The sequence below is a fragment of the Phascolarctos cinereus genome, unplaced genomic scaffold (genome assembly GCF_003287225.1).
Source record: "Phascolarctos cinereus isolate Bilbo 61053 unplaced genomic scaffold, phaCin_HiC Scaffold_1;HRSCAF=81, whole genome shotgun sequence".
NCBI classification, from domain to species: Eukaryota; Metazoa; Chordata; class Mammalia; order Diprotodontia; family Phascolarctidae; genus Phascolarctos; species Phascolarctos cinereus.
Genome location: NW_027555514.1, coordinates 270,416,979 through 270,438,037, shown reverse-complemented (window position 1 = coordinate 270,438,037; position 21,059 = coordinate 270,416,979). Strand labels below are relative to the sequence as shown.

Here is a 21,059-nt window from a genome sequence, read left to right as displayed (position 1 = left end):
CTATCTGTGTGTGGTCCACACTGTATTGTCTTGAGTCTAGACCTGGGATTTCATGATTGTCAAAATTCCTCCAAGCCCAAGGTGTCATGCTCACCTATTCCTCCTGCTTAAAATTTTTTTTTTCTTCCTACAGTTTCCTTTGATTACTAGTCCTACCTATTACTATGGGTTCCTTGAGTGGACACTATTCTCTCTGGATACTTGAATGGAGAAGGGAGATGCTATTCTATACCACATAAGCATAATTGTGCCAACCGTGTGGTCTCCAAGTAAAGCCAGAATTTCAGAGATGGAGGAAAAGCGGTCTTCTCTGTGGTGGATCCTACATTGGGAGCTTAATGATCATAGAGCCATGGAGCTTTTCCAGCTGGAGATCAGATCTGAAGAAATTGCATAATTATCTGAAATCAACAAGCATTTATGAAGAGTTACTGTAGGGCAGGCACTTGTGAAAGAAGGCTGTTGGCAGCCTGGTCTTTCCAATTTTTGCAGAGATCCTGGAGAAGTTTCCTTAACTTGGTGTTGCTTGCATCTGTCATCGCCATGGATACAAGGCCACAGGAAGTAGGTAAGAGAAGTGCTTGTGAGAGAGTTGAAGCTTAGGTCTGTCATCCCTGCTTTCTGGTTTGTCAGTCTCAGTAATCGCCCCCATTTGGAAGACAGTAGGTCTCACTTTAGCTCAGAGAAAAAACAGAATGATGATAAAGGGAATATCTTTCATTTTGGGTTCTGGAGAGCAAGAGAGAAAAAACTTGTAAGCAAGACTTGCATCTCTAAAACAGCAGGGAAGACAGAGGCAGCTGTTGCTTAGAAACAGCCATTTCTTGGATGGACGTACTGTTTCTCAGAACAGAACCCCCAGTGTTTGCTGTTATTTAGAGTAATTTTTATATTAGTGCCATGAATGATTCTCAAGCCTTGTAATTCCATTAGTTATTCGGGGAATTTTCCCAGAAAATTGTCCTTGTAGCATTTTTAAAGTTTTTCTGAGTGATGAACAACCCAACTGAATTCTAGTATGCTCACAGCAGGCCTCTAGAACTTGGAGGAAGAATAAAGAGTGGGGAAAGGCAGGAAACATTTTAAACTCTGTGCATAGAAAATGCTCACCCAGATTAAAGATTTAGATCTAGAAAAACCTTGGAGGTTATCTAGGCCAACTTCTGCACTTTGTTGGTGAAAACTCTAAGGCCTACTTAGATCTAAGTGACTCAAGAAGGTTACCCAGATAGGGTCAGAGGTGAGATTTGAACTTAGCTTCTCTGACTCTAAATCCAGGACTTACTCCATTTTACCACCAAGGAATACTGTAGCAGAAATGGATGTCACTCCAAAGTTTCCTTTGATTCTTAGCAAATAAAAAAAAAGATTATTAAAAAATGAAAGCCAAGTGAAATTTCAAACACTGAACAGCAAATGTTTCTTGTGCATAATTTCTTTTAAATTTTATTGCATCACATTATTGAAGCATTAAACATGGCTTTATGTGGAGGACTATTTGAATGTGAAAATTCAACATTCTTTGTACCTTTTGGCTATTTACAAATAAGGAATTTCTCTCTATGTACTTTATATATATTTATAATGTAGAACTGTAATTGTATGTACATATGTAGGGATAGGTGACTATACATATGTACATACACACATACATCCCTGGCCATACACTGATGGCTGTAGAGATGTCATGTAATCACTCCTCAGAAAGAGCTGAAAGTTTTAGAAAAAAAAAACAAGATTAAATTTGTAAACAGGGTCTTGGTTGTGTTTGGTGCCATAGATGTAGGACAATGCTAGGAATGTTATGCCTAAGTATCCAGATTTTTATATACTTTTTTTGGTTAGTCTGTAAAATTCACACGGGACATATTTCAAAAAAGGTAGGAAACAGACTGGAAAACAGTCCATGTATACAATTTTCCCTTGATTTTTTTTTTAAATTCACATATATAACTGCCCATGGAGTACATGCTTGCTTTGTCAAGAAAATGGTCTATGGATAGCAGTCATATGCTGGATCGCAAAATGATTTCACAGTAAATCCTCTGCGGTGTGCCAGCCAACTTGCTACTGAAAATGTCTGTGACGTGCACTGAAGTTGCATTTTTTTTTATTCTCTTAAAGGTAGAGCTCTTCCACAGTTGGAATAAGTAAACAGAAGACAGATCCTTTGCATTCAAATGAACAGTTAGTTACCTGGGTGGGAGGGAGGAAGGGGAAAGAAAACAGGGAATTAAAATCACTTGCATATACTGTATATTAAAAGCGCAGGAGTTTGTAGTGACTATTCATCTGTGACACTTAAATAATCTGTAAACTAAAACTGAAACAGGAGGAGGGAAATACCTATTCCTGCCTGTTTTGCAGGGGGTCCAGCTGAGGCAGAAGGGAGTTTGAAGAAAGTCCTGCCAAGTGTGGAGAGTTGAGGCAGAGCAGCACCAAGAAGGGCTGTGTCTTCAGATCAGGCTTGTGGTGGCCACGGCTTCCCAGGAGAGAACAGAGGGCCTGGCTGCTGTGGCAGGGAGCATTTATTGGATGTCTCTTGTAAACAGAGCGCTGGGTGAGAGAGAACCTTTCGTAGGATACTTTGCCTTCAGAGAGCTTATAGTCTAGTAGGGAGACACCAGCACATAGAGCTAAATATTAAGCGATAAGTCCAGGGGAAAGTTGGGAACATTGCATGAAGGAAGTGTGTATTAAAGAAGTAGGAGGGGTTCATCAGATGAAGATGGGGCAATGGGAAGACCCTGAAAAAAGAGCTGAGGGAGTACAGTGTGCACCCAGTTTGTCTGGAGCATAAAGTTCCTGGTGTAGAGTAATAAGAAATAAGGCAGGGAAAGTTGACTGGAATCAAGTTATGGAGAGAAAGCCTTGAATGCCAGAGGAATGTTGTAACTAGACCTAAGGAAAGATTCTTGGGCAGTGATAGGAAGGATGGATTGAAAGAGTGAATGTGGAAAACCAGGTCATTGTGTGGCATTGAGAAATGGAAAAGAGGGAACTGATAACAAAGGTGTTGGGGAGAGAATGAACCCAGAGATGTAAACGTAGAAGACTGAGAGAAAGGTAATAAGCTCCCTGCTGGACATCTTGGTGGAAGTGTCTTCCTGTAGCCAGGTCAGGGTAGAGCTCTGAAGCTCAGGATTGAAGGGACCTGAGAGGTCATCAGGGCCAACCCTCTGTTTTATAGATGAGGAAGCTGAGGTACAGAGAGGCAATACACACAGCTAGTAAGTATACACGGCAAGATTCAGACTCTGGTCTGCCTGAGTCTTAAGGCCAGTGCTGTCTGCACCACTCTGTGCTGATGTGTTAGCGGAGAGAATCAACCATGAATATGCAGGCTAATCAAGCCGAATCCTGAAAGTAAGGACGGGCCAAGGGAATGAATGGAGGTTGTGCATGATGAGGCAAAAGAGGAGTGAGAACGTGGAAGAATCTGGAGACTTGTGGTGTGTGTACAGAACAGAGTTTTGGACTAGGTATCGGATCATTTCAAGCTGTGAAAATGAATGCCATTGCTAAAAGGAGAATGTGGAGAGAGAAGAGATGAGGACAAGGGAGAGACCCTTGGGAGGTATCTGCATGGTGAGCATTTAAGAGAGAGGATGTCCTGCCAGTACTTCAGAGTCAGTGTGTCCAAAGTGAAGCTTATTGCCTTTCCCAAAACACCCGCTGCTCTTCCTGACATCCCCCAGATCTTCCATTTTTACAACTTTGGGCTCATCTTTTTCTCTTCCTCCTTTGCTCACCTCTCATCATCTGTGTTCCTCAGTATCCTCATCCGAACAAGGAGGGAGATGAATTTGATGCTTGTCTGTAGTGTCTGAAGCCAGGGGAAGAGAAGGTAGCAAGAGAGAGCACAAGGAAGATGAAGATTTGAAAGGAAAAGGATGATTGGATTTGACGATTAGAAGGTCCCTGGTAATCTCTGGGAAGTTTTAATAGAGTGCTGGGGACAGAATCCCTTGTGCAAAAAAGGGATCGAGGAGCAGTCGGTAGTTATGAAGAGGGGGGACAGGAGCTGGATCATACAGAAGGTTAAGATGAGATTTTTAAGTCTTGGGCACTCAGAGCATTTTGTGTTTAGATGGGGAAAAGAACTGTTGCTGGAGCAAAGCTTGGATCTTGGGCACAGACAGAAATCAGTCTTAGTGCTGGTTTTTCTGTTGTTCCAAAATTCTGGTGAAGCCCATTGCAGCCAAAGGAAGGTGGGTGTGTTTTTTTCTTCTAGGACCCTAGTGCCTGCAAGTTAATAGAGTTTTGTATCTGAGGGAGAGAGAAGACACAAGTCTGCTGGTCCTATGCAGGCTCTCCCTTCTAGCCAGTCACTTCCCTGAAATCCCTGGAAGCGAGAAAATGGAAATGGCTCTGAGGTGTCAGAAATGGGCCTCTACCAGACTCCCAACTCATCTGAGATCCCCAGATTCAGCTTGAGATGGAAAAGGGCCTCAGCACTCCATGCTTCCTCCTTGAGAGAGGAGGTTAATTTAACGATAAGAAAGAACAGTGGCCCTTCACGTTGTCTCCAGTAGAGGCTGCAGGCGGCCTTTCCCTGCCTCAGAGTGTTTGGGGCTCTTTGCAGGGAGGGCTGGTCGTGAAAACCACAGGCTGTTCCATACAACCTTTCCACCATCGTCTCTCTCTCTCTCCTGCTCTAGGTAATTCATCACAGTCACAGCATGAGGACCCTGTGTCTTCTCACTTACCCAGTCAAGGCCACTCATTATGATGAGCTTTCCCATTTTTCTTCCTCTCTTTGCGTTCCTTCTGGAGTCGCTCCAGTTCAGCCTCATACATCATCTCCTGAATTAGGTACTTTTCTCTCCTCATTCGATCTCTTAAATCTTTTGGAAGGTCTGGGATCAGGTAGGAGATCAGATGCTTAATGCAGAATACAAGATGCTAGAACACAAGAAGACAAAATGGATTCAGTTCTAGGCTGTGTTCTTTCACTTATTTCTAGAGGGGCATTGATAGGGGAGAATGGCATTGGTACTATCCCAGCAATTCTGATTTAGTCTGGACAGACCTGAGGCAGCAGTAGGGATCAGCTCTGGCCTCAGAGGACCTGGGTTCAAATCCTGCCTGACACTTGCTACCTGTCACTGAACCTCCCTGGGCCTCAGTTTCTGACACTTTTTTTTTTTGTTATTTTAGGCAATGGGGTTAAGTGACTTGCCCAGGGTCACACAGCTCTAGTAAGTGTTATGTATCTGAGGCCAGATTTCAACTCAGGTCCTCCTGAATCCAGGGCCGGTGCTCTATCCACTGTGCCAGCTAGCTGCCCCACTCAGTTTCCACATATGTAAAATGAGGGGGTTGATTAAGGAGCCTCTGAGTGGGTAACCAGTTTGGCTGCACTAAATCTATAATTGTATGATCCTAGTCAGCTACTTTGGCAGCTGTGCAAAGCCTGTCTGGCCAAAAGTGACTCTCCTATTAACTTTTTTGGTGCTGTTTTTCTTTTGCCAAACTTGAAATTTAAGCCATTGCTTTGGGTGGAGGTATTGTCTCCAGGAGGCCACCACAAAAATTAGCTTGTTACCTGGGAGAGGCCAACAGGCTACAGGTGTCTTTTTTCCCTTTCTTTTCCTTTAGCTTACTTGGTCAGATGTGGCCTGGGAAGTCACAGAGTTGAGGCCAAAGGAGACAGATATTGCAGTGCTAAATTTTGGAGTCCAGTAGTGACCCACCCTGGTGGTGGGGTCCAGGAGGGTGGCCAGGCAGGAGAAGTGGAGTTGAGAAAAGAATGGAAAACTTGTTTTGTAATTTACATGGGATCCTGGAAGGACAGAAGTTCAGAAGCGACCTTTGAAGTCTTGGAGTCCAGCTGGCTCATTTCACAGATGACGATACTTTGGCCAGAGGTCACAGAGTAAGCAGCACAGCCCAAATTTGAAACCAGGTTTTTGATTCCCAATCCGGGGCTATTTCCATTGAAATGTATATTATACCTCAGTGCCTTTCCTGAACCTTCTATTTATATTGAGTTTATCTTAAAGGAACAAAGTTGGTGTGTTTTTTCCCCCATTCAAACGTGAACTCCTTGTGTGCGGGAACCAGTCTACAATGCTGAGCATCATGGCTGGCTTATACAGTAAGTGCTTAATAAATGCTTGTTAACTGACTGAAACCCTGAAGAAGAGTAAAGGATGACATCAAGGAACTGTAATAGAGGAAGAGAAGATGGGCTGTTCCCAGCCAAAGAGAGAGAGGATATTGTTTGTTTTTCAGTTGTAGTTGTGACCTCATTTCGAGTTGTCTTGGTACAGACTGGAGTGGTTTGCCATTTCCTTGTCCAGCTCATTTTACAGATGAGGAAACTGAGGCAAACAGGGTGAAGGGACTTGCCCAGGATTACACAGCTAGTAGGGGTCTGAGGCTAGATTTGAATTCAGCAAGATGAGTCTGGTGCTCTACGCACTATGGCGCCACCTAGCTGCCCCTGTTAAAGAATGCTTATTGTTACTATTGCGTATGACAAGGCTGAATGTCTGGCCCACAAGACAGCCCCTTAGGGTCAAGATCCTCATCTATGGTTGTAAAAATTTAACATGCCTTTGAAAATCTTTACCACTGTCTTTGGCAAAATCTGAAATGCCACAAGATGGCGCTGCTCCTTTACCAAAAAAATCTGTTTCTCTGAATCTTCTGCTTGTCGGGGTATGTATCTTTTTTCTTCTTTCACAGGGTTGTTGTGCAGCTCAGATGAATATCGTAAGATGCTTTTCAAACTTATAAAAGCACTTCTGTATGTGAGTGAGTCAATTATAATGTTTGCTTCTTTGTATGTCTCATATGCATGTGTATACACAGACAATAAATGTTCACACAAACGTTTGGAAGGGGGAGGCTAATTAATGGAATAGTTTATATAATTCTTTCTCTCAAAACATTATTTTTTTTTTGTTCTGTCAGTGGCCCTTAAAATACAAAAGGGCAGCTGGGTGGCACGGTGGGAGATGGAGCATCCAGCCTGGAGTCAGGAAGACTCGGGCACAATGGCCATATGACCCTGGGCAAGTCACTTAACCTTGTTTGTTTCAGTTTCCTCATCTGTAAAATGAGCTGGAGAGGGAGATGGCAAAGCCCTCCAGCATCTCTGCCGAGAAGACCCCAGATGAGGTCATGGAGAGTGGAACGTGACTGAGCAGCCACGAGTGTACCAAAGGGAGGGGGAGGGCACACACATTCATTAAGTTTCTGCTAGGTGGCGGGCTGGCTGCCGCTTTACAAATATTATCCATTTGATCCTCCCAACAGCCCAGTGAGAGAGGCGGTTTTATTACCTCTACTTTATTACTAAAGACACTGAGGCAAACAGAGGTCAGTGCTTTGCCCAGAGTCACCCACCTAGTAAGAATGTGACGCCAGATTTGAACTGAGGTCTTGACTCCAGGCCTGTCACTGCAGTAAGTAACCGCTGCCTCAGAGCCAAAGTTTACTCAATCCTGTTCAGTTCAGTCACGTCTGACTCTTTGTGAACCTTTTTGAACTCAGGAAAATGAGTCTTCCTAACTCCTGGCCTTGTACTTTATGCACTGTACCACCTAGATGCCCTATGATAGAATCTATGAATGCAAACTCTTGGCAATGTATAGGTACATATGGACTTTTCATTGTCATAAATTGCTCTGTCCCTTCTATACTGAGGATTTCCAGCATATACTGCTGTCAATCAACTTGTTTTTTATAGGCGTGTTCTATGGAGAGTCATAGTTTTTGAACAACAATTCCTTGGGCAAACTATACCATCAGAGCCAACTGCCCTGTGAAACCAGGGGCCATTAGCTTGTATTCATGCATGACATGGTCTGTTCAAATAGTGATAATCTATCCTGTTGTGTCCTGTTTGTTGTGCCACCTCTTTGGTTAAGAGTTGTGCTCAGTTTCATTTTCTTTAAGTGAATGGGCACTAACGGCTTAGATCAGTGGACTGACAATCACTGACTGCCTTTCTTGATAGATACCTTCTTGCTAGAAATGATTGCCTTTCTCCTCAACCCTAACAGCAGATAATTGTTCTTCCCCAATAGAAAATTGCTAGGTAGATAATCTTTCTCAGCAGCTCCAGTCAAAGGATACATATTTACCTGTGAATTGGTATAGGTCTGAAGCCTTAAATATGGAAATCCCGGACACAAACTGCCACTTGTTTCTAGGGTGTTAAATTAATGATCTGACTTACTGGTTAACAATAAAGGTTTTCTAGATTTAGAGGGCATGTAAATGAAGGAGGAAGGGAAACACTTTAGATCACTAATTAGACCACTGACCAGTAAAATGGTCATGTCCCAAAGCTCCCTTTTGTTCTTGCATTGATTAAGAATCCTTCCAGGTTCCAAATGAGTTAAAACTTCAAAGGAAATAAGGGAATAAGTTACAGAAACTGACCTCAAATACGATAATAAAAGCCAGACGTGCAGCCAGAACGTGCCAGAACTGCAGTGTGTAGCCATAGGGGACCAGCGAGTGAGGAGGGTCTCGATAATCTCGGTATCTACAAAAAAATCAGAGCACATTATCTTCCAGTGTGGGATTGATTCTGGGACTGGTCCATTCTTTCTCCCACCCCCACAAGGGTCATAGAGATGGACCAAGCCACTCATTCTGCCACCTCAGCATTTCCAGAGCCAGATCTAGACTGGGATGCCATCTAATCCAACCCCCCTCATTTACTGATTAGAAAATGGAGACTTAGGGAGGTATAAAGTCACACTCAAGGTCACACAGGTGGGATTTGAAGCTAGGTCCTCCAATTCCCAAGTCATCATTCTTCCTGCTGTACCACACGTCTGTTGTGTGTGTGGATGGTGTTTCCCAGTACTCTTGGTGCAGCTGCATCAAGACTTCTGGGACATGCTGTATGTAATTCCTCCTCTGTGGTGTTTATTCCTCTGATCTCTCAGAACAGCTGGTATTCCTGTAGTGCTTTCAAATTTGCAAAACACTTGACATAGGTGATCTTATTTGATCTTTATTTTACCGTTGGGAAAACTGAAGCTGAAAAGCCCTAACCAACTTGAAACTGAAATGAAAATGCCAGATAACCAACTTACAAAGGAGCTTTTGGAATGCAACCGATTGTGAGATAATGACTTTATATAATAGGTTAAATTATGTCTTTGGAGAGGTCATTGGAGTTGGAAGGGACCCTAGAGGCCATCTAATCCATATCTTCATTTTTTAAATGAGGAAATTGAGTCTCAGGGAGACTAAATGACTTTAGGTCATGTGGGGGGGGGTGTCTATCGCAAACATGATTTGAACCCAGGTCTTTTTGCTCCAGAGCCAGTACTCTGTACTGTATCATTGTGCCACTTAATGACATCATTAGACACTTGATATTATATCGTATTTTGACTACAAGACAGCATTTACATTACATGGTGAGAGCAGGTTAAAGCTAGGAGGGACTGTGGAGTTGAATCCCCTGGTTTTAAAGATGAAGAAACTAAGGCTTAGAGAAGTGACTTGTCCAAGGTCACATAGCTAATTAGTGGCAGACTAAGAACTAGGTTTTTTAATTAGCTTTTATTAATTTATTTTCATTTATCAACAATCATTTCCATAAGCTTTTGAGTTTTACATTTTTTTTCCCTTCCCTCCCCAAGATGGCGTGCAATCTGATATAGGCTATACATATACATTTCTATTAAACGTACTTTTACATAAGTCATGTTGTAAGGTAGAATTAGAATCAATAGAAGGAACCACAAGAAAGAGGAAACAAAACAAAATAGAAGGAAAAAAAAAGAACAAATAGTATGCTTTCATCTGCATCCAAACGCCATAGTTCTTTCTTTGGGTGTGGATAGCATTTTCTGCAAGAACTAGTTTTTTAAGTTCACTATATCATGTCTCTCTTCCTGTCCCCTAGTATAGAGCATTATTAACAGTCAGTGAAACAGATTTTTCTAGTCAATCAAAAGACCTACTTATCCCAATATATAAAAAAAACCTTATGCCAATTAGTAATGAAATTAGCAGCAGCGAGGTTTAATTCAATTGAAAAAGAGACAAAAGAAACTATAGTTATTTCCATTTCAGGGGCCAAGATTGAAAGTTAAAGCCATTCTTTTTAAATAGATCCTTTAGTCCAACCTCCTTATTTTACAGATGAGGAACTGAGGCATAGAGAAGTTAGGTGACTTGCCTAAGGTCACATAGGTGATAGGCATGACTCCAGGGTCATATATTTTTCGACTGATTTCATAGCTGCCCTTGCCATTGTGGCAAGATCTAGGTTCCAGCCCTACCTCTGACACACAGAATCATAGATCTGGAGCTAGAAGAGGTCATCCAATCCAACACTTTCATCTTACAGCTTCCTGTGGGTCAGAGAAGTCCAGCAACACAAATGTACTGTTCTTTCCTCTTCACTAATTATAAGTCAACAACATTAAATGGAAAGAAGTATTTCATAGTGTGTGTACTCAAACTGGGGTTCTATATTTCAACTCCCAAATCGTGAAACCCCTTTTCCACTAAAAAAAAATTAAGGAATATGGCATAACAAACAGAGCACGTGGAGAGGGAATCTGAAGAACTCAGCTTGGGGTTCTCTTGCTAGCTTTGTAGCTGTGGGTAAAGTATGGGGCTCTCCACCATGGTGCGAGAGTCAAAGTATCATGCATTTGTAAGGGTCCTTAGAGATCCTCTCATGCCCCATTCTCATTGGATGGATGTGGCAGCTGAGGCCCAGTGAGACTAGTAACCTCCCAAAGTGACTTAGCTAGAGTCAGGATTTGAAACTAGGTCTTCTGACTCTAAATTTAGTATTCTTTCTATTATGTTATCTTACTATTCAACTAGCTTGGTTAGATTTTCATTTTTGGGAACATATCTATCTATCTATGTAACAATATATTTATATTATGAAGTCATCACAGACTTCCAGCATATAGAATTGCACGCTCTGTCCTTCACTCCATCTCAAGGGGTAAGTACACCAGCAGGACAAAAAGAATACCAACCAGGGGTGAGAACCTAGGTTACTGATGCAGGTAGAGGTGTCAAACATGTGGCCCTAACCAGATTAAAATATAATTGGGAAATATTTAGCAAAATAAAAGAGGTAAACAGGATAGCTATATTATGTTGAAAAGAGGCCATTGACAAAAAAAAACCCAATATCAGTAATAAACTTTTATGTTCCAAATGCCTCCACATCCAAATTCTTAAAGGAAAACATCTGAGCTACAAGAAGACATAGTAACACCCTTGTGATAGATGTCAATATTCCTCTCTCAGTTTTAGATATGTCCTTACAAAGATAAACGAAAAGGAAAATATGGAACTGAAAAAAACCCCTAGAGTTAAAGGATTTATGTTCTAAGTAGGACAGTAAAAGAAAATTCACATTTCTGAGAACTGCATAGAACTTTTGCAAAAATTGACCATGTACTAGGGCACAGAGATGTTGTAAACCAATGTAAAAAGGCAGAAATAGTTGAACATGTATATCCTTTACAGACTACAACATGATAAAAATAACTTTCTGGGATCACAAATAAAAAGACTTAACAGTGAAATCTTAATGAGTGGGTCAAAGAACAAATTATAAAAATGATAACTATGTAAAATAAGATGATGATGGTAAAACACATAAAAATTTCTGGGATGCAGTTAAAGCAGTTCTCAGGGAACAGCCTTACAAATAGGAAATAGGAAAAAAAGAAAGCCAACAACTAAGTGAACTTAAGAACAAAAGAGGATATGTAAAAAGGAAATAAATTGGAAACAAAAAACCCGTGGAAGTGATAAGACTAATAAAATTGATAAACCCATAACTAATCTGATTTAATAGAAGAGAGCAGAAAATCCATAAAAAACAGTATCCATACTTCACAAATTATTCTCAAAAATTAAGAAAGCATCCTACCAGAATTATTTCATGAAATAAATATAATCCTACTAATACCTATAACCCAAGGAAAGAGAAAACAAAACTTTAGATGAATATCATTAATGAATATTGACTCAAAAATTTAAATAAAATCCTGTCAAAGAGACTAGTGATTTCATTCAAGAAATCATCGATTATGACCAAGTGGGATTTATACCAGGAAGGCAAGGATGATTCAGCATTAGGAAAACAATCAACATAATCGTATTAAAAACCAGAACATCCCAACCATAGTCATCTCAATAGATGCATATAAAACCTTTGAACAAGCACAGTAGTATTTTATGCTAAAAGCTCTATGAAGTATAGGCTTAGGGAGACTTTGTGAATATAAATAATACATATTTAAAAGTAAGCATCATATGCAATGAGGATTTACTAGAATCTTTCTCGATAAATAACAGGAAGGAAGCAAGGATGCCCACTATCCCTCATATTATTTGATACAGTTTTGGAAATGCAATCAGACAAGAAATTAAAGACATAAAGATATGATAGAGGAGACAAAACCATCCTTGTTTGCTGATGGTATAAGGGTTTACTTGGAAAATCCTAGAGAATTAGCAAAGATAATAATTAAGACAAATAGCTTCCACGAAGTTGCAGGCTACACGATAAATCCTCAAAAATCAGCAGCTTTTCTCTATAATTACAAAACACAAAAAGCAGTAATAGGGAAATCCCATTCCAAACAACTACAAAATGCATAAAATCTGGGGTTCGGCCTACTAGAGCACACAAAAGATATATAGATTAAACTAAAAAGTACTGCTTAAAGAAATAAAGAACAACAGGTAGAAGAATATCAGTTCTCATGGCTACACCACGTTCAACATTATGAAAATGAAAATACTACCAAAGTTAATTTACACTTTTAAAGCTATACCAAAGGGAATTATGGAATTGGATAAAAATAACAAAACTCATTCGGAAAAACAAAAGATATAAAATATCAAGAAAAATGATGAAAAGAAGTACAGATGAAGGAGGTACAGCACTTTTAGCCCCTCAAATTATAAAGCAGCAGTCATCAAAACTATCTGGTATTGGTTAAAAAATAGAGAGGTAGAACAACGGAACAGACTAGACAAGGGAAATTCAGGAGCAATAGAACTTAATAACTCAGTATGTATTAAAGTAGAAAACGTAAATTACCTAGGGAAAAATTTACTTAATTAAAATTGCTGTGAAAAGTGGAAAGCAGTCTGACAGAAATTGGTCTTAGACCATCATATCACGCCATATGCCATAATACATTCTAAATGGATAAGTGATTTTAAGGATCATATTAGAAAAGAATTAAACAGCTTATATATGTCTCACAGTTGTGGATAGGAGATGTATTTTTAACCAAACAAAAGAAGCAATTACAAAAGATAATAATAGATAATTTTGATTATTTCAAGCAGAAAAGCTTCTGCACAAACAAAATCAGTGCACCTAGGATAAGGAGGGGAAGTAGTAAAAAGCGAAAAAAAACCCACTTAAGTTTCTCTGATAAGGGTTTGGTATCCAAGATTTTTTTTAATATATATATATAAATATACATATATGTATATATGTATGTGTGTGTGTGTGTATATATATATATATATATATATTTATATATATACACACACACACACACACATACAAATATACCCGTACGTATATATATTTTTCCTGAGTCTGAAAATATAGTTTCTTTCCTGAACCTTTCCCCATGACAGCTAATAGTTGTCATTTATTCAGTGCTTTAAGGTTTGCATAGTAATTTACATATATTATCTTATTTGATCCTAACAATAACCCTTTGAGATAAGTGCTGTTGTCAATCCCATTTTACAGATGAAGAAACCAAGGCAGATAGAAGTTCTTGTCCGGGGTCACATAGCTAACAAGTATGTGTGAGGCATGATTACAACTCATCTTTCCTTGATTCTCTTGCATTTTTTGCATATATTTTATATTTGCATATATATTTATATTTGATTATCTGTGTATAAAAGACAGTGGACTGTGATATATATATAGAGTTGTCCTTGAAGTCAGGAAGACCTGGGTTCAAGTCCTGCTTCTGACACATCCTAGCTATGTGACCTTGGACACACTGTTCCATGCTGCTGAGTACTTCTTGACCAGCACAGGTCACAACCTCTTTATGTCTCAGTAGACGTTCTTTGGCAAGGGAAAAGAAAAGGACATCTCCCCTGACTGTGGTCAGCCTGGTGATTAGCTTCTCCAACCTTAGCTAGGTAGACTAGGGCTTGGAGAAGAGACTCAGGCCTTGATGCTCTTACTATTTGCAGAATAAATCTGCTTCTGAGTTTCTGGCAGAAACATCCATGGATTCTCTGGCATTCTCATTGACAATATGTTTCCCTGGGCCATTGAGGAAGCTGCCATGAATCTCACGTCACAGTAGTGGAAATGGAAGCTATAAATCTGATCTTTCTAATAAATACCTTCCTCCCTCCTCCCCCCCAGCACAAATCTTAAAAATTATATGGGGGCTTACAGAAAAGGGTAACTTGGAATTTGATTTTGACTTTAATTTCAGCATCTGATAAAAGCAGGATATTTCTGTTTGGTTTTAATAGGTACATTTGTTTTTTCAGAACTGCATCTGTTTTCCTTGCGAGGGAGCTTTCTAGCTTGAATGATGAACAGCTGGCATTTTTACTGGGTTCAGGTATATAACTCAGTTGCTTTCTACCTCTCATGACAGTAGAGAGATCTTTAATTAAAACCCTTGAATGTGTCTGAATGTGTTTTTTGTAACCAGTACTGTCTCTACCTCCATCTTTTTGGTAAATAAAATGGCAGGCTTCTCTACCCCAAACATGAATATGCATCTTACTTTGAGTAGTTTTACATGTGGAATCTGTGAGCGGCTAACTTTGAACTTAGGAAACAAATCAAGTAATGCATCCCTGCCCTTTGCAATTGTATCAGAATCAAATGCCTGTAGCACATAGCAAGATGGTGGAGTGGACAGAGTATTAGACTATCCTGCCTCATTTATTGACTTAGCTGTGTGACTCTGGGTAAATCACTTAACCTCTGTCTGCCTTGGTTTCCTCATCTGTAAAATGTGGATGATAATAACAGCACTCACTTCAGAGGGTGGTTGTAAGGATCAAATGAGATATGTAAAATGCTTTGTGGACTTCAAAGTGCTATGTAAATATTAGCTGTTATTTTTATGTTCTTATACATGCACACCAACCTGCCCAAGTATAGTCCATGCCCCTCTCAACGCCATGTCCATTTGGATTTCTGGATTCACTGGGGCTTTTAAAAGTCCCTCATTTGGCTTGATTCCCCACTCCACCCAGCTGAGTATAGAAATCCACTTTGTATCAGTCAGGCTAGCAGAACAAAGAGTAAACTTTGACTCTAGACTAGAACAGTGAGTAAGGGAATAGGAGAACAATCTCAAGTCCCCTCAGCTTGTTCTGGTCGGCCAGCAAGCAGAGTTCCCATTCTTCCTGCAATGAGTTTGTCAATCCCTGCTTTCTCAGAGGTCTCTGTGCACTGATGTGCAGAAGGGGATACCCAGTATCAGAGAGAACAACACACTCAGTGGTGGCAGCCAGAAAGAGTCAGAAGCAAAGAACAGAATTACAAAGAACAAGCATGGCCTAAAAGAAGATAGGAGCAGGCCATGGGAAGCCACAAGAAAGGATTGGGGAGAGAGACAGAGGCCCGGGGGAAGGATCTAATCAAGTAGTGCTCATTCAGAAGAAGCAGTAAGACTTCTCAAACATGGAAGAGAGCTTGGCATCTGAGGCACTGTGCTAGCATCTCCCTGCAGTGGTGTCTTTAGATGATGGAAGTGTGCTGTAACAATGTCTTCCTGGGACCCTAGGTGGTACAACCACCCTAAAAGGGCCCTGACTTGGGAGAACTTACTGCCTCTCATTGGCTGTGAGACTTTGGGCAAGTGGGCATTTAGTGACCCGAGTTTTCACCTTCTGTAAAATAAAAGGGTTGGACTAGGGCAGGTTCCCCACCCACCCCTGGATGAGGGGATCTCTAAGGCTCCTTTGCTTCTGAGGCAGCCTGGTGGCATAGGACATAGAGTGCCAGGCCTGGAGTCAGGAAGATCTGACTTTCAATCTGGCCTTAGATACTTTCTAGCTGTGTGATCCTGGGCAAGCCACTTAACCTCTGTTTACCTCAGTTTCTTCACCTGTTAAGTGGAGATAATAATAGCACCTATCTCCCAGGGTTATTGTGAGGATCAAATGAAATGATACTTGTAAAGTGTGTTGTACACCTTAAAGTACTATACAAATGCTAGCTATTATTATTATTCTAAGATTCTTTGACTCTGAGGCTGATTTCCTACCTAAGAGCTCCTGTTGCCAGGAAGGCTTCAATGTGTTGTGCTGTCCATTCCACAGAGGTCAGTACAGAAACAAACAGAATTTTTTACATGCTGCTGTTTTCTTTGAACAGCTGCAAATAATGGATCTCACTGGGGAGCTTGGCATTACCTTGGGCATAGTCCAAGAGGCCCGGGTGCATTCTCCCTCCTTAATAAAGAAAAAAGGAGGGTCTGTTTGAAGTTCCACAAACAACTTAATTCAGAACCAACCTCACCAGGCTTTAGTGTCCCTCGTCAGTAAAATGGGGGGAGTCAAACTACACCATCTCAAAGTTCCTTTCTTCTTGAGGTCTATGATGCTACGGTCAAATCCTTCCCTCTGGCACTTGAGAGCTGTGTGACTGGAGGCAAACTGCTTAACATGAGGAAGGATCAGATTAGGTCACTATCCAGATCCTTTCCAACTCTGTGATCTAGTACTAGACTAGTATTGAAAGCTCTGTCCAAATGCAAACTGACAATCTTAGGACTTCCGTTGGACTGGGATCCTTGGTCAGAAGGTGCCCACCAGCAGGGAGTGGGAGGAGAGGAGCCAGACAGGAACTGCTCACCCTCCCCTACTGCAATTTCTGCTCAGGCTCTTGAGGGCTGCCTCATCCTACCAAGTCTCTTTCCCATTTTCTTCAAGATGGTTCTGAGTGAATTCTAAAATGCATGATTAAATTTATTTTCAAAAAATAGTCAACATGAGACTCTTGGAGGAGCTATACTATTCCACAGTCAGGAAAAGTACTGGGGTGGGGAAGGGGAAGAGGGGACCAGAGGAAGAGCGTGATTGCATTCCTACCTGCAGTATTTTAGTGGTGTTCCAGAGAATTCACTTCCATCTGATGTAGGCTCAGATCGATTTTCAAAGTCAGAAATGAGAAACACAGATAGGCTGGCATTAACATACCCAACCATGCATCTACAAGAAAAACAAAAATCTCTCAATTAGTATGTTAAAAAATAAACTACTAATATGATGTAGAGCTCTTTATTAGGCGGCTCAGTGGGTGAGATAGGGGATAAACAACAAGCATTTAATATGTGCCAGGCACTGTGCGCTAAGCACTTTAAACAGTCCTAGGACATTGCCTGAGGCACAGAAAGGTGAAATAAAGATAGCATTCATATGTGCTTTTCAGGTGTGCAGAGGGCTTCACATACCTGATTTGAGCCTAGCAAACAACATCCTTATGAGGTGAATGCTGTTGTTATCTCCTATGCTCCACATGAGGAAATTGAGGCCAAGAGAAGTTAAGGGACTTGGCCAGGATCATGCAGTCACATGTCTAACGATAATGACGTATTTCTGTAACACTTACTATGGGCCAGGTAGTGGGCTAATAAGCACCTTATGGTTATTTTCTCATTGGATCTTCACAGTGATATCGGGGGGGGGGAGAGAGAGAGAGAGAGAGAGGGAGAGGGAGAGGGAGAGGAGAAGGAGGGAGGGAGAGAGAGAGATGCTATTATTATGTCCATTTTACAGATGAAGAAACTGAGGCAGAGTAAGGGACTTGCCTAGAGTTCATACAGTGTAGGAGGTAGGATTTGAATTCAGGACTTACTGACTCCCAAGTCTAAGGCTCTATTTACTTTACCGCCTAGCTGCTTCCAAAATTACTTGCCTCAAGTTACACAGCTAGAGAATGCCAGAGACAGGATTTGATCATCCTGATTCCAAGTCCAGGCACCTGAAAATGACCTTTAGTCAGGATCACTTCTCGTTTAATAATTGTCACCTTCCCTCAGATTACTCTTTGATATTATGTTTGTTGTATTTCCTTCAGCTTGTCATTAACTCAATTTGTTTATTTTCTGAATTCAGCTTTTTTTCTACTGCTTCACAAATCCAGGTTATATTCTGAGAGCAAAAGCAGAGCTTTTAATGGTTGATTTTTACATTTCAATCTTGAACTGCAATTCTCCCCCTTCCCTCCCCAGGCCTATGAATTATTGGTGCCAGGAGCTCCTTGTGAGGAAGCTTCCTCTATCATTGCAGGCTGATGCCGTCGCTGAAACTTGTTGTCATAGAGCAAGGGTTCTTTCCCATTTTTGTGTGTCTTGGACTTCTCAGGAAGTCTGGCAACATCTAGGGACCCCTTCTTAGAATAATGCTTTTAAATGTATAAAATAGGATTACTAAGGAAATCGATGACATGGGAAAAGAAGTCAACCAAATGACATTAGGGTTTGTGATTTTATAAGGTATGACTTTGTGAGTTGGGGGCAGGGGTAGAATCAATGAATGAAAGAATGAGAAGGCATTTATGAAGCACTTTGTATAACAGTAATGACAGCAACAATAATGACACTGAAATAGCACCGTTAAGGATTGCAGAGCACTTCACAGATGTTAATGCATTTGATTCTCATACCAGCCCCACAAGGTGGGTACTATTATATCCCCATTTTACAGATCAGAAAACAAGCCAAGAGATTAAGTGATTTGCCCATGGGCACACAACTAGTAAGTGTCTGAAGTGGCATTTGAACTCAAGTCCTGAGCTCCATTTTCTCTGCCACCAACTGCCTGAGGTTCCATTCTCCTAAGTGTGCCAGTGTGTTCCCTTCTCCATGAGGGCTAGTGCCTACCAGGTCACCTTGTAGCTCTTTGCTTGACATATCTCTCCATTACAAATAAGCTCCTTGAAGGCAGGGACTGTTTACTTTCTTTTTCTGTCCCCAGTGCTTAGCACATAGTAGGTGGACAAGGGGAAGCACAGAAATGTGATTGTTGGGTGCCCCTCAGTCCTGGAAACCAGAGTGGCTCAAGCATAAACATATGCTGTCCATTCAGCAGAGCGTCCCTGCAAACAAGGTCCTTTCTGAGATCGGGGGGAAGCCTGTGACAGCTGAGCTGCCTCTGACTGGGGGAAGATCGAGGGCAATTGGGGACTGCTCTTCCCCCTCCTCTGTTTTATGTCGGTGAACAGACCACACAGTATCATCATCTCTGCTGACTATCTGTTGTCACGGAGATAATGCTATTCTCCATGCGCAATATATGAAACCCAGGGAATGCCTTGCCAGTCACCTAGAGAGCAAGTTGAAAGTGGGTCCAGAGGGTGGCACGAACACTGGTCCAATCAAATGGAATGTTAATGACCTCCTGCATGATCATCTCATAAACCAAATGGCTTCAGAGATGATTAAAGTGCCTGCCCATCTACAGCAGCATTCTCTGGTCGTGTACTCTGCTGAGGGATAATGGGACATCTGCTGTGGGCTCCCTGAATATGCTCCCCTCCCCATTCCTTGCTAATGAATTGGAGTCATTACTGGTAAATGCTACTTATTATGCATCCTCTTCCCATGCCAGACCTTACAAGCCCGGGCTGATGTGTTATTAGTCGGCACCTCCTTTTGGATGCAAAGCAAAAAAAAAAGAGGAGATGCTTTTAGACATATCACAGCATAACCAGCAAACATCAGAGCATCACACAGCACAATGGAAAGAATGCAAGCTAGACTGGGGTTCAGATTCTGGCCTTGCCACTTTCCATTTGTGTGACCTTGAGTAAGACACTCAACTCTCCGAGCCTCAGTGTCCTCATCTGTGAAGTAAGGGGGTCCATCTAGAGGGCCTGTGAGATTCCTTCCATCTTGAAATCTATGGTCCTGTGAGTGTGCCAGTTAGGACAGATGTCGTAGGTTGCCCAGGCCAAGGCATGCATTTTAGAGGTGAGGAAATTAAGGCGGGGAAAGAGAAGGCAGTTTTCCTGAGGTATTATCACCAGGTGAGAGGTAGCATGATATAATGGATAAAGTGCTGGAATTAAGAGTCAGGAAGACCTCAGTTCAAATCCTGCCTCAGCCTTTTGCTAGCTGTGTGACCCTGGGCAAGTCATTTTATCTGAGTCTTAGTTTTCTTATATAAGATAACAAGTTCATATTGGATCTACTCTAACAGAGTTCTTTTAAGGAAATTCCTTTGTCAGTTATAAAGTCCTATATGACCCTGTTGCTTTTAGGTTAAAATACAAAGTCCTTTGTATGGCATTTAAAGCCCCCGCAATCTGACTCCAGTCTATCTTTCAGGGCTGATTAGACATTACTTCTCTTCACATGCGCTACATTCTGGCCAAAGGGGCCTCCTTCTGACTGTCTTCTACCTCTGTGCTTTTGGCCCAGGCTGTACCCTGTGCCAGTGATGCATTCCCTCCACCTCATCATTCCTAAATAAGGCCTTTTCTTGATCCCCACAGCTATGAATGTTACCCCAAATTACTTTGTGTTTACCTTGTGTGTATTTTTATATTTATATTTTTATGAATATATGTCGTTTCTGCCATAGAATAGAATCTCATTGAGGCCAGGACTGTTTTGGTTTTATAATTGTGCCTGATCCACAATAGATGCTTAATAAATGCTTTTTGATTGATTATACATGGGAACTAGCATTATTATTTATTTCATTAGAACTTCAAAGTTCTGCCCCAGTGTTTTTCCATGCACTATGTTCTTTAGCTTCCTTGTTTAAAAAAAAAATTGAAAGGCTTTACCACATGGGAGGGGCAACTAGATAGTGCAGTGGATAGAATACTGGGCTTGGGGTCACGAAGACACATCTTCCTGGGTTCAAATCCAGCCTCAGACACTTACTAGCTGTGTGGATTCTGGGTGAGTCACTTCACCCTGTTTGCCTCAGTTTCCTTATCTGTGAAATGAGCTGGAGAAGGAAATGGCCATCCACTCTAATGTCATTGTTAAGAAAACCCCAAATGGGGTCACAGAAAGACACAACTGAAACAACTCAACAACCACCACCACCCAGGAAATCAGGTAAAG

General features: G+C 41.2%; 1 protein-coding gene across 3 annotated transcripts in view; it reads right to left on the bottom strand.

The window, feature by feature from the left end:
- Positions 1–1,425: 1,425 nt before the first annotated feature.
- The window catches only part of ANO4 (anoctamin 4), a 415,292-nt gene continuing 395,658 nt past the window's right edge, over positions 1,426–21,059 (bottom strand). For all 3 annotated transcript variants that reach the window (XM_020982322.2, XM_020982323.2, XM_078146765.1), the window contains 4 exons: positions 17,071–17,190; positions 8,398–8,503; positions 4,710–4,905; positions 1,426–2,196 (listed from right to left, as the gene is read on the bottom strand). In XM_020982322.2, the coding sequence (XP_020837981.1) occupies positions 4,714–4,905; positions 8,398–8,503; positions 17,071–17,190 (418 nt within the window). In that variant the 3' untranslated portion in view covers positions 1,426–2,196; positions 4,710–4,713. The remainder of the gene's footprint in view (positions 2,197–4,709; positions 4,906–8,397; positions 8,504–17,070; positions 17,191–21,059) is intronic.